This window comes from Schistocerca nitens, chromosome 9 (assembly GCF_023898315.1).
Source record: "Schistocerca nitens isolate TAMUIC-IGC-003100 chromosome 9, iqSchNite1.1, whole genome shotgun sequence".
NCBI classification, from domain to species: Eukaryota; Metazoa; Arthropoda; class Insecta; order Orthoptera; family Acrididae; genus Schistocerca; species Schistocerca nitens.
The window spans coordinates 374,735,882-374,750,689 of NC_064622.1; the positions used below are offsets into that span (position 1 = coordinate 374,735,882).

At 44.3% G+C, this 14,808-nt stretch overlaps 1 protein-coding gene across 1 annotated transcript in view; it reads right to left on the reverse strand.

The window, feature by feature from the left end:
- LOC126204247 (putative ammonium transporter sll0108) overlaps positions 1 to 14,808 on the reverse strand; it is a 131,466-nt gene that overhangs the window by 4,919 nt on the left and 111,739 nt on the right. Inside the window, exon 7 of the mRNA XM_049938640.1 lies at positions 12,373 to 12,573. Coding sequence (XP_049794597.1) covers positions 12,373 to 12,573 — 201 coding nt within the window. The remainder of the gene's footprint in view (positions 1 to 12,372; positions 12,574 to 14,808) is intronic.

A 14,808-nucleotide genomic window follows, 5' to 3' on the forward strand; every position in this document is an offset into this window, starting at 1 on the left:
AATATATAAATGAAGGAAACCCAGATATCCCTGTTGCTTTTGATGGAACCTGGCAGAAAAGGGGTCACACATCCAAAAATGCTGTTGCTACTGTTACTAGTGTGGACAGCGGTAAAGTTTTGGACTATGAAGTGCTCACTAAACATTGTTACCATTGTGCATCTGGTAAGATAGAAGCAGCTCACATATGTAGCAAGAATTATGAAGGTACGAGTGGAGGCATGGAGGCTGCCGCTGCTGTGAAAATGTTTAGCAGATCAGAAAAAGAACGGGGAGTATTTTACACAAAATTCCTTGGAGATGGGGACTCCAAGGCATACAAAAGTGTTACAGAATCCATGCCATATGTCAATAAGACAATAACTAAACTAGAATGTGTCGGTCATGTTCAGAAACGAATGGGCACTCGTCTAAGGAAACTGAAACAGAATCTGAAGGACAAAATTTTGTCAGATGGTAAAACCATTAGAGGTCGCCTGTCAGATAAAATTATAAATGAATTACAACAATACTATGGTATGGCAATAAGAAATAATGCAAATAATTTGCAGGAAATGAGACAAGCTGTATGGGCCACATATTTACATCGATCATCAACTGATGATAATCCTCAACATTTTGCTTGTCCAGATGGTCCTCAGTCATGGTGCAATTATAGAAAATCTCAAGCTACTGGGGATCCTTATCACCATAAAAATTATATTCCATTGGCTGTTATGGAAGTAATTAAACCAATATATAGAGACTTGGGGCATCCTGATCTTCTGCGAAAATGTCTTCATGGTTGTACCCAGAATCAAAACGAGTCGTTCAACAACCTCATTTGGACTCGTGTACCTAAGAATGTATTTGTTGGGATAAAAACATTGAAATGGGGAGTCAGTGATGCTGTTATTTCATTCAATGATGGTCATATGGGTAGGCTAAAGGTCATGGCAAGGCTCGGCATTGCTCCTGGTATCAACACCATCAGAGGTCTTCAGCTTCTGGACAGCGTGCGAGTAAGGAAGGCTCAGTATGCAGCTGAATTTAATACAAAAAAAGCAAGGGCAGCAAGGAGAAGAAAGCTTCTAGGTGAAGAAGAAGAACTAGAAGATGACCCTGATTACTCTGCTGGACACTTTTGATAATAGAATAAAAGGTATTTGTGAATTTTCATAATAAATTACTTTAATCGCATTTTCTGGCATTTGACATTTTTAGTGTTACATGTACCTTTATCTCATAAACCACTCAACCAACAACATTCAAATTTTCAGAAATGCTGCAAAACAGTTCAAAGAGGCCACTGAACTAGAATCATGACAAGAACTGGCTTATTCTCTGAACTAGGGAAGTTTATGTTATACTTTTTCCAATAAAAAATGGCTTAATGGTAAAAAATTCATAAATACTATACCAACAAAAAGAAAACATTGGTTCTAGTTCAGTGGGCTCACAATATATGCTGAAAACCTCTGCCAGAATTTCAAAGTTCTGAAGATAATAGTTCCAAAGAAAAAGGTACACAAAGTTAGCAAATTTAACATTGGCGAGATAGGGCATTCCAACTCCCCTTAAACGTTCTGCAGAGTGGTTCTGACCACCCTGTATAATTAGCAAGCTCAACAAATAATGTACCATGAACTTATTAAAACCAGATTTTAATCCTTTTCTCCTTCACCCTTCCAGTTCTTGCGTTTAATAGTTAAGGCTTTAAATAAACTTCTTTTTTAATTATATTGGGTTCAAAAATTTCTTCAGTCTTTGGAAACCAACAAGTCATTGTTTTGTGATTTCTAAATCAGTCTTAGTTGGCTCTAGTAGTGAAAAAATTATCTTCTCAGTACCTTTCATACCCCCGTTGCTGACACGTAAACAAAAATAAAGTGATTGTATCTGAATAGCTATAAAAGTACACTACTGGCCATTAAAATTGTTACACCACGAAGATGACGTGCTACAGACGCGAAATTTAACAGACAGGAAGAAGATGCTGTGATATGCAAATGATTAGCTTCTCAGAGCATTCACAAAAGGTTGGCACCGGTGGCGACACCTACAACGTGCTGACATGAGGAAAGTTTCCAACCGATTTCTCATACACACACAGCAGTTGACCGGCGTTGCCTGGTGAAACGTTGTGATGCCTCGTGTAAGGAGGAGAAATGCGTACCGTCACGTTTCCGACTTTGATAAAGGTCAGATTGCAGCCTATCGCGACTGCGGTTTTTCGTATCGCGACATTGCTGCTCGCGTTGATCGAGATCCAATGACTGTTAACAGAATATGGAATCGGTGGGTTGAGGAGGGTAATACGGAACCCCGTGCTGGGTCCCAACGGTCTCGTATCACTAGCAGTCGAGATGACAGGCATCTTATCTGCATGGCTGTAACGGATCGTGCAGCCACGTCTCGATCCCTGTGTCAACAGATGGGGACGTTTGCAAGACAACAACCATCTGCACGAACAGTTCGACGACGTTTGCAGCAGCATAGACTATCAGCTCGGAGACCATGGCTGTGGTTACCCTTGACGCTGCATCACAGACAGGAGCGCCTGAGATGGTGTACTCAACGACGAACCTGGGTGCATGAATGGCAAAACGTCATTTTTTGGGATGAATCGAGGTTCTCTTTACAGCATCATGATGGTCGCATCCATGTTTGGCGACATCGCGGTGAACGCACATTGGAAGCGTGTATTCGTCATCGCCATACTGGCGTTATCACCCGACGTGATGGCATGGGGTGCCATTGGTTACACGTCTTGGTCACCTCTTGTTTGCACTGACGGCACTTTGAACAGTGGACGTTACATGTCAGATGTGTTACAACCCGTGGCTCTACCCTTGAATTGGTACCTGCGAAACCCTACATTTCATAAGGGTTAATGCACTACCGCATGTTGCAGGTCTTCTACGGGCCTTTCTGGACACGGAAAATGTTCGACTGCTGCCCTGGCCAGCACATTCTTCAGATCTCTTACCAATTGAAAACTCCAGGTCAATGGTGGTCGAGCAACTGGCTCGTCACAATACGGCAGTCACTACTCTTAATGAACTGTGGTATCGTGTTGAAGCAGCATGGGCAGCTGTACCTGTACACGCCATCCAAGCTCTGTTTGACTCAATGCTCAGGCGTATCAATGCCGTTATTACGGCCGGAGGTGGTTGTTCTGGGTACTGATTTCTCAGGATCTATGGACCCAAACTGCGTGAAAATGTAATCACATGTCAGTTCTAATATAATATATTTGTCCAATGAATACCCGTTTATCATCTGCATTTCTTCTTGGTGTAGCAATTTTAATGGCCAGTAGTGTATATTATTATTAGGACTGAAACAGAGATTGAGTGTTCTTTTCCAAGTTTACCGCTTCCTGCAGCTGTATACTTTTGGTTATTTTCCTAGCGATGCTCATCTATATTTGTATATATACAGGGTGTCCCAGCTATCTTGTCCACCCAAAATATCTCTGGAACAATAACAGCTATTCGAAAACGACTTTCACCGGTGTCAATGTAGGGCTGGGGCCCATGAGTGTACATATTTGGAAACATTTTTAACGAAAGTATATGTGTTTTTTAACACAAACTTATGTTTTTTTAAAATGGACCTCCTATATTTTTTCTGCAGCAATCCATAGCATGACAAAGCACATACACAATGGCGTTTATTGCATCGCAATATTCCCATTATATCCCGAGATATTGAGACGCGAAGTTGACGCTTGAAACACCCGACATGCGCTGCTAGCGCACGACCTGAGGCTCAGGCGTGAACCCCATGCTGCCTGTAATCGCGATGTGATTGACATGTGTAATCACACCTCCATACTTGTCAAGAGGTCCGAAACAACGGTAAAACTTTTAGTCCACTTGCTCGTTTCACTAAAACCATCAACATGAATTTTACTATTACGAGTAAATGATTAACTGTCACTTGCGCTAGATCTACAGTAAAGTAAAGTTTTAACGTTGAACGGCATTACGTTTTTAGTAACGGATTAACGATAAGCGAAGTTAACTTTGTGACTAACGTTGCGGTACACAGATATGTTACAGAACCGCATCACCCCTAGCCTATGGGATAAATACCTGCTGGAATGTACGACGTTAATTCAGGATGGCAGCAGATCGTATTATTCGTTTCGGACCTCTAGATAAGTATGGAAGTACGGAAGTGTGAATACGCATGTCAATCACATCGCGATTACGGGCAGCATGGGGTTCACGCCTGAGCCTCAGGACGTGCGCTAGCAGCGCATGTCGGATGTTTCAAGCGTCAACTTCGCGTCTTAATATCTCGGGATGTAATGGGAATATTGCGATGCAATCAACGCCAATGTGTATGTGCTTTGTCATGCTATGGATTGCTGCAGAAAAAATATAGGAGGTCCATCTAAAAAACATAAGTTTGTGTTAAAAAACACATATGCTTTCGTTAAAAATGTTTCCAAATATGTACACTCATGGGCCCCAGCCCTACATTGATACCGGTGAAAGTCGTTTTCCAATAGCTGTTATTGTTCCAGAGATATTTTGGGTGGACAAGATAGCTGGGACACCCTGTATATTTGCATTTGCAGCTGTATTTAGTGGTACAAACAGGAATAATAATTGTTTCCATACTAAATGCGCGGGAGCTCCGAGTTGGCCAATCAGATGAGCTGTTTACAGGTTATTATTGGCTCTATCTCTAAGTCATCACCATTTCACGGTAACGAGGCTGTTGCTCGGGGACGCTCGCCTTTGTTTTCTTTATTGTGATTTCAGTTCCCCACAGAGTGCAGCCTTTCGTTCGCTGCAGCACTAGAAGTTGCGAGCTGATCGCCTCGGAGGCCTTTTACTGCCGAGAAAAATCCCCATACTCAATTTGATAGCAGGCTGAGGGAGCTGGGCCGCCCTGTAGGGTCTGGAACGAGGAAAATTTCCAGTCTTGGACTGAACACAGGTCCTGCTGTGCCTGAGTCTAGCACTCATGTTGGCGTAGAATTCTAATGTTTTTTTAAAACTTCTTACAAGACATTATAGTGCGATTAAATATAGTCAGAGCTAAAACTATGGCACTATTATGGTTTGATGATGATGCTGGCGGTGCTTGAAAATGTTCATAATAATGATGAAAGTGGAATGATGAGAGTGACTATGAGATCTTGGGCATCTACAAGTATCGACGAAAAATCGTTGGGATGGAGAAAAAGGGAGACAACAAGGATGATTTGAGGTGGAGTGTTGTGACGACTGGTAAGAAGTAATGTCTTGGGACGGATTTCATGGTTAGTCAGTGGGACTTCGTTGAAGTCTCAGTATGAGAGTATGGATGATGTATGAAAGTGAATGGAAGATAGGATATAGATTAATGGCGCAGCATAGTACCTGGATTGGTAGTAGTATTTGCATGTCGCTTAGTGGCCAAGGGCAAGTTTTTCCAGTTAGGTTCCACTTCAGTAGTTACCTGGATTGCTCATCATTGTGCGGGATACCAATCCTATTTTTCAACATAATCTCTGTTCGATGCGGCAGCCTTATTCCACCTTACTGGTGGGGGGTCCTGTATGCCTGCATGGTTTTACTATACCGGTCAGCGTCGCAGCCGTCTTGCAGCTTCAATAACCTCCCCAACATCCCCGGAGTTCATCTTTCACTGCAGCGTGTGACATCTATTTTCGACTTATTTTGTACCTGTATCGATATTTCTATGTCAATTTCTGGTGTTGCTTATGCACAGTGTTGTATATATCGTGGAAATACTTTGACTATGTATACATATTTCAGTTATGTGAAGTTTTGAATGATGTTGTTCAGCGGTGCTTGTGAATTTAAATAATTACTGGAATGATTGTTATATAATGTACTGTAAATGACTTAGTCGGTAGTCAGGGAACGTAGGGTTGAATGTAAAAGATGTGGGGAAGCCCCGCAGCTACGGAAGTAGCCTGACGGAGTGGTAAAGGTGTGCCGGCCGAAGTGGCCGTGCGGTTAAAGGCGCTGCAGTCTGGAACCGCAAGACCGCTACGGTCGCAGGTTCGAATCCTGCCTCGGGCATGGATGTTTGTGATGTCCTTAGGTTAGTTAGGTTTAACTAGTTCTAAGTTCTAGGGGACTAATGACCTCAGAAGTTGAGTCCCATAGTGCTCAGAGCCATTTGAACCATTTTTTTGGTAAAGGTGTGGTTGGCGCGCAAGTGGTAACTGGTCCTTTGTAACGGGTAAGGAGTTTGTGTTGAGCAGTGCTGTGGTTAACACTTCGCTAGCAGCAGCGTATCATTATGGCTCATATTCTTGGAGTTTTTAGGCCAGAAGAGCTTAAGAGTAGTATATATGGGCCTCGGATGCTGTATTTGGTGATAAAATTGTCACAGCATGATTTTTAGCCCTGTAAAAATACAATTCCGACGCCAAGATGATCAGTAATAGGGCGAGGACAATAGTACTGCCATGACTGCATCGGGGCCAAGTTAACAGCCACTGAAGATTGTCACCAGTACCACCAGTCTTCCAGTCAATTGTTTGTATTTGGTACTCTGTAAATGGATCAGGAATTTGTGGAATTTAGTTGGTTTTAATAATAATCGTGGTGTTACTAAAAACTCTATCTTACACCAGTGATTATCCCAAATCGCAAACCTGGACAGGAATACTGTCCTAGTGAATTTAATTGCGATTGTCCTAGTTTATTATGGAAAGACCTATCTGGCAGCAGTAAAAATAATTGTGATTGCTTTTTAATGTGTGGAGTTATAGTGTTTAAAGTTCAGTTTTATAGTTTGAGAAATACTCCACTTCGAGTGCAATTTTAAATCAATCTGCAGCTATTTTCTCAAACAGTTTGCCTTACTTCAAAAGCTGCCTGAAAATAGTAAAGTTCATCTGAAATGAAAAAGATTATTAATTGTTGCACTTATGCACTTTGATCAGAATTACGAAGTTTTATCAGAGTCCATTTCGTGAGAAAGTGTTTGAACTTGAATTTAATGTTGTCCGCAGCTCGTGGTCGTGCGGTAGCGTTCTCGCTTCTCACGCCCGGGTTCCCGGGTTCGATTCCCGGCGTGGTTAGGGATTTTCTCTGTCTCGTGATGACTGGGTGTTGTGTGGTGTCCTTAGGTTAGTTAGGTTTAAGTAGTTCTAAGTTCTAGGGGACTGATGACCATAGATGTTAAGTCCCATAGTGCTCAGAGCCATTTGAACCATTTTTGAATTTAATGTTGTGTTGGCATTTGCAGAGCCAACTATACTCTGACAAGGGAACCTCCCCATCGCACCCCCCTCAGATTTAGTTATAAGTTGGCACAGAGATAGGCCTTGAAAAACTGAACACAGATAAATCGAGAAAACAGGAAGAAGTTGTGTGGAACTATGAAAAAAATAAGCAAAATATACAAACTGAGTAGTCCATGCACAAGCTAGGCAACATCAAGGAGTGTCAGCTTACGAGCGCCGTGGTCCCGTGGTTAGCGTGAGCAGCTGCGGAACGAGAGGTCCTTGGTTCAAATCTTCCCTCGGGTGAAAACTTTAATTTTTTATTTTCAGATAATTATCAAAGTTCAGGCACTCACACATAATCAACTTCGCTCTCCAAAATTCCAGGACATGTTCAGATTTGCTTGGACATATGCAGGATTTGACGGTCTACGCACGGAAACATTTGAAAACATAAAAAACATATGTTTTGACAGAGCACAGGGAAGACTGTGCGACTGTGAAACTGTTGCATTCATTTGTTGCAGTTTATGTGACAAACTCTTATGTTTTCATCACTTTTTTGGGAGTGATTATCACACCCACAAGAAAACCTAAATCGGGCAAAGTACAAGAATCTTTTTACCCATTCGCCAAGTGTGCAAGTTAGGTGGGTCGACAACATATTCCTGTCATGTGACGCACATGCCTTCACCAGTGTCGTAAAGAATATATCAGACGTGTTTTCCTGTGGAGGAATCGGTTGACCTATGACCTTGCGATCAAATGTTTTCGGTTCCTATTGGAGAGGCACGTCCTTTCGTCTACTAATCGCACGGTTTTGGGGTGCGGTCGCAAAACAAAGACACTAAACTTATTACAGTGAACAGAGACGTCAATGAATGAACGGACCGATCGTAACTTTGCGAAAATAAAGAAAGTAAAATTTTCACTCGAGGGAGGACTCGAACCAAGGACCTCTCGTTCCGCAGTTGCTCACTCTAACCACGGGACCACGGCGCTCTTCAGCTTACCTTGTCCTTGATGTTGCCTATCTTGGACATGGACTACTCAGTTTGTATATTTTGCTTATTTTTTCATAGTTCCACACAACTTCTTCCGGTTTTCTCGATTGATCTGTCTTTAGTTTTTCAAGGCCTATCCACTGTGTCAATTTATAACTAAATCTGAGGGGGGGTGCGATGGGGAGGTTCCCTTATGAGTAGGCTAAAAGACTGCTTCTCAAACCACATTTGTTATTTAAATAGTTGTAGTTGTTATGCTTTGCTTAATTCATAGTTAATGATAAAGAATACTTATCATTTCTCATATATACTGGTGTAGTTTTGTTAATGAGCATGGTTCTCCAAACCATGAAAGTTTAAGGGTCCTCATGTACTAGGCTAGCCAGTTAATGAAGCAATGCAAAGGCTCCTCCAGAGCCAGTGTAGTTAGATTTGCATTCTGTTTAATTGCTTAAAACCGAGTTTAGGAAAGTAATATTTACTGTGTTACCTACTCTAATGCAAGTTGGTTAATGCACAGGCACAGAGACCCTGTACTGGGGAATGATGTTACAGATTATGATCATTAACAGACTCCCTCTGATTTAAATCCGAATCATTTCAGCTTTTGGCTGTTCAGTATTGCTACTAGCTTCGTGTGCGTTGGTGATTGGTTCCATAAACTGTTGAATCTAGTTCATTTAAGGTACGTGATGTTGAGACATCTGTTACTGTTTGCTATCTCATTGGCCATTTGTTTGTCTGATTTTCAAGTTAGTAGTACATTTATCTGCATGGTTAGGTTACTGTGTTGTAGCGTGAATGGGTATAAAGAAAGAGTTTAGTGTGTGTGACAAGGAAGGCTAGGCTAGCCTCAGCACTTCCTTCTGCTTTATTACGTTTCTCGACGCAAGAATGCCTAATTAGGCTGGCGACCGATATTAATATGTAATGTTACAACTTGGTTTTGTGCTGAGAGAATGTCTATTCCTGACCAACGTGTTTACTGTTGTTATACTCTGCTGGAGTGTTTCAGAAACGAATCCCAGTTTGATTGTTCTGTTTCCAGTAGGTAATCTCACGGTCAACTTTCTCAAAAAGTCCTCACAGAGGTATAACGTTAGCATCGATTGTCGTTTAAGATAAGCGGTGTTACCGTTACAAGCGAACAGATAGAAGTGGGTAGGTGCGAGTTCTGGGCTCTAGGGCAGATGAGGATGATCAGTCCAATGAAGTTTCGTCAGGGCCACTCGGATGTGCAGATTTGTGAGAGGTCATGTGTTGTCTTGGAGAAAGAGAAGTTCGTCTGCATTTTTATGCCGACGAACACGCTGAAGTTCTTTCTTTAATTTACTGAGGGTATCACTTCAGAGTTGCACCATGAGGCAGGACATCAAACAACCCCTCAGAGTCCCAGAAGACTGTCGCCACGATTTTAGCTGCTGAGAGTGTGTCTTTGAACTTCGTCTTCTGAGGAATGATCTATGTATTGCCATTTTGTTGAAGTGATGAACCCATAGTTCATCGCCTGTGACTATGTTGGATACAACGTTATCACGATGGGCCTTGTAACACACACGCAATTCCATACAGATGGTCCATCGTTGCTCTTTATGGTCTTCTGTTAAGCGGCGAGGAACCAAGCGGGCACACACTTTTGAGCACCCCGACTGATGGACGAATGTGTCAGCAGTGTCAATAGAGATGTCCACTTCAGTAGCGAGGTCTTTGATTGTGATCCGTTGATCACCTCGAATGAGAGTGTCCACACGTTTCAACATTGCGGGAACCACAGCTGTGTGCGGCCGCCCGACACACGGGAGTTCGGACAGGCTTGAGCGACTTTGTTGGCGATGATGAGAGACGCCTCGCCCGACGACTCACCACGCTTTTGTTCACTGCTACTTTCCCGTAGACATTGTGCAAGTTACTCTGAATGCTTGTGATGCTGTAGTTTGCCGCCAAAATGCCCTCAGTGATATCTCTGCTTGGAGTGTGAGCCGTGCCGGCTCGTATCGATTGATCGATCGGGTCGGAATGGTGTGATCTTTGGGGCTCGGCCGTTTGACGTGGCTTTTGGCCTAGACGGGCGTGTGGCGCTAGAGAGGGACAGCCGGAGAGCCGCGCGGCGCGTGAGATTCGGAGGTGAGCGTGGTTGAGCAGGCCGGGGCACGACGCAGAGGTTGTGGTGTGTTGGACACGTTTGCAAGACCGAACCTGGCTTGTAGTGTGGGAACTGGACTCGGCCACATTACCGGAATCGAGTCGTGCGGCCGTGATTTGTATCTGTAAAGGATATCACAAAAGATTTGGTGAGAATTGCTTGTCATGGTTTTGGTGCGCATATTGTACTGATCCTTGCTTCCCAAGTATCAGCACCATGACCGGAAACTGTTGTCTTGCCAATCAAAAGGTCCCATCTATTTAGTGCTGTTTAAGTAAACACGTGTTATTGTGTTTGGTTAAAGGTCTATCTGGATTTTGTGATGTGATACAGTCCGAGCAAGCGAGGTGTATTAATTGGTACTGTTGCTGTTCGGAGTGACGGACGGCATAAGCCAGTATGGTGAAGCTGTAATATTTTTCCTGGTACAGTGAGCTGTGTGGACGTTGTTATAGTTGGTTCAAAGCACAGGCTTAACATTGAATCTGTACGTTCTGTGTTATCTAATTGCATTACGTTGTTCACGCGTAAACAATGAAATGGTATCCTTAGTGGACTGCTTAAGTTTATCAGTATCCTGTTAAGGGGTAATTCAAATGAGCTCCCTAGTTTCAGTGAGCATATCTTAACCTACCAGTGTAGTTTAAATTTCTAAGCTGACTTGGTATTACGCTATTCGCCCTCGTCCTTTAAGGTTACGTCAAGGGCATTAGTTATTGATTCACCCTTGACCATTTTATTTCAATGTTCGTGAAACAGGCTATCATTTTATACATCGTAGTTATTTTACGTTTGAGGAATTAATGATGTTTGCCGTTTTCTGCCCCCCCCCCCCCCCCCCGCTTTCTATGAAATTGTATAGTAGCACGGGCTCTAACACATTTTTTCTGTGTGTTATAGTGTACTGTGTGCGGCAGCCTGTCCAGCTCGCCCGCTTGCTGTGGGTTCCGGGTCTAGCCGCCTCCAGTGGGCCCCCCTTCTGCTACTTGAATTAGCCCGTGCCTATGTAACGTCACCTGTTTTGAAAATGTGTCACGAAGGGGCGTATCTGTTTCTATTTTATTTTGTGTTAAAAAAAATTGTGATATCCATAACTGGTTAAGTTTTATCTCATTACTGTAATCTCCTTTTGATAGCTTTACTGCGAGTCACTTAATGCATGTTTAAAGATTAATGTTGTTTGAATAGGGTAGTTGCCCGTGCTTGTAAGAATTTTTACTAACTTACCTTATCACAAAAATTTTAAAGATAAAATTTTATTTTGCCAAAGAAAGTTTAATAAAAGTGTTGTTGTTATAAACTATGAATGTTGCTTATGTGGCCCGGCCCTCCCGCTCAACAGCAATTGGCTGATTAGGGTGAACTGACGACCACAGAGTGCACCTCCGTTGCAGGCGCCATTTTGAAGACCACAAATAGGGCCGCCGCCCACCTGAACTTTATGAAACTGTACCGGCCGAAGTGGCAATATTGCGCCATATTCCACAACAGTTTCGCATTTTTTTCAACCGAAATTGGCCGAGAAAAAAGTGTTGTGTTACTTACTGAACACCACCCCACTCCCCCGTACATTACTGTGTTAGTGAGAGGGATAGGTTGCCTGTAGATCAGAGGTGTCCAACCTTTTAGCTTACCTGTGACAGAATGGAAGAAGACAAGCATTTGAAGGCCGCACATAATGTACTTAACACTAACAATAACCGCTGAGGAAAACATACATTTCTTGGGCCATATTGATACTTGCTTTAGGCCTAATGCAGCCCACAGGCCGCAGGTTGGACACCCCCGCGCCGGCCGAAGTGGCCGAGCGGTTCTAGGCGCTACAGTCTGGAACCGCGCCACCGCTACGGTCGCAGGTTCGAATCCTGCCTCGGGCATGGATGTGTGTGATGTCCTTAGGTTAGTTAGGTTTAAGTAGTTCTAAGTTCCAGGGGACTGATGACCTGAGAAGTTAACTCCCATAGTGCTCAGAGCCATTTGAAGCATTTGACACCTCTGCTGTAGACGGAGAGGTGGAAACGCCGCCCGCTTGCTGGCGCTACCTTTATGAGGACGCAGATGACGAGCGCCCCGAAGAAGGCGGCGGCGGTGAGGACGAGCACTCCACCGATCTGGGCGCCCATCCCGCGCAGCACTGGCAAGGCGCCATTCAGCTGGCGGCGGACGGCAGCGTCTGGCACCAGCAGCGGCACCAACACCGGGCCCAGCACGCCGCCCACCAGGTGCGCCGGCAGGCTGCACGTCTGCACAGCACACGGCGAGGCGGCTCACCCGCAGTGGTCGGACAAGATAACGGCATCTAGTACAGAATGCAAGGAGTGGTGCTGAACTATTCAAGCAATGGAGTAAATCACGATAAGAGACCCTCAGGTGTCCACTCCTGTTCCACAAACTACATCTGATCCAGAGTATGTCTCATACCCTTACGTACTGTGGTTTGGCTTGGTTGTTTTGGGGAGGAGACCAGACAGAGAGGTCATAGGTCTCATCGGGCCGCGCGGGATTAGCCGAGCGGTCTGATGCGCTGCAGTCATGCACTGTGCGGCTGGTCCCGGCGGAGGTACGAGTCCTCCCTCGGGCATGGGTGTGTGTGTGTGTGTTTGTCATTAGGATAATTTAGGTTAAGTGGTGTGTAAGCTTAGGGACTGATGACCTTAGCAGTTAAGTCGCATTAGATTTCACACACATTTGAACATTTTTTGGTCTCATCGGATTAGGGACGGACAGGGAAGGATGTCGACCGCGCCCTTTCAAAGGAACCAGCGTACTGTGGAATTGTTCACTAGATGTCATGAGAGGTAGACCCACCAGCATAAAGGAAGACGGGGAGTATTGTGTTATCGGTACAGAAGCAGTAACCAGAAAATGAGCCGCGCAGGAGAGCTCAGTAACTTTGAACGTGGGCTTGTCATCCATCAGGGACATTTTAATCCTTCTAAAGCAGCCCAATTTGCCTGTTTGTGATGAGTCTGTTAAGTGGAAAAGCAAAGTTACACCCACAGCTAAAGCAATGCCAGACAGAATTCATGTACTGAGGGACAAAGATCGTCGAGTAGTGCGGATGGTGGTTGTAAAAATTCGAGCGAAATCAGTGGAAGGAAAACCTCGTCAGTTCCAAAGTACTACGACAAGTCCAGCTAGCACAATGACTCTGCATAGGGAGTTAAGAAGAATGGGATTCAATGGAAGAGTAATTTCTAATAAGCCAGACACACTATGTGATCAAAAGTATCCGGACAACCCCGTTTTTCATATTAAGTGCATTGTGCTGACACCTACTGCCACGTACTCCATATCAGTGACCTCAGTAGTCTTTAGACATCGTGGGAGAGCAGAATGGGGCGCTCTGCGGAGCTCACGGACTTGGAACGTGATCAGGTGATTGGGTGTCACTCGTGTCATACGTCTGTACGCGAGATTTCCACACTCCTAATCATCCCTAGGTCCCCTGTTTCCGATGTGATACTGAAGTGGAAACGTGAAGGGACACGTACAGCACAAAAGCGTACAGGCTGACCTCGTCTGTTGACTGACAGTTGATGAGGGTCGCAATGTGTATTAGACAGACATCTATCCAGACCATCACACAGGAATTCCAAACTGCATCAGGATCCACTGCAAGTACTATGACACTTAGGCGGGAGGTGAGAAAACTTGGATATCTTGGTCGAGTGGCTGCTCATAAGCCACACATCAAGCCGGTAAATGTCAAAAGAGGCCTCGCTTGGTGTAAGGAGAGTAAACATTGAACGATTGGACAGTGGAGAAACGTTGTGTGGCGTGACGAATCACGGTACACAATGTTGCGATCCGATGGCAGTGTGTGAATATGGCGAATCCTCGGTGAGCATCATCGGCCAACGTGTGCAGTGCCAATAGTAAAATTCAGAGGAAGTGGTGTTATGATGTGGTCGTCTTTTTAATGGAGGGAGCTTGCACCCCCTTGATTTTTTGTGTGGCAGTAACACAGCACTGGCCTACATTGATATTTGAAGTACTTGCTTGTTTCCCACTGGTGAAGAGCAATTCAGGGATGGCGATTGCATCTTTCAACACGACCGAGCACCTGTTCATAATGCACGGCCTATGGCGGAGTGGTTACTCGACAATAACATCCCTGTAATGGACTGGCCTGCACAGAGACCTGACCAGAATCCTATAGAACACCTTTGGGTTATTTTGGAACGCCGACTTCACCGACCGACATCGATACCTCTCCTCAGTGCAGCACACCGTGAAGAATGGGCTGCCATTCCCCAAGCAACCTTCCAGCACCTGACTGAACGTACGCCTACGAGAGTGGAAGGTGTCATCAGAGCTAAAGGTGGTCCAACACCATATTGAATTCCAGTATTACCGATGGAGGGCGCCAAGAACTTGTAAGTGATTTTCAGCCAGGTGTCCGGATACTTTTGATTGCATAGTGTATCTCTGTAGTCTTTGTTAAGCGACAGTTGAGGTGGTCGAAAGGGTGACGT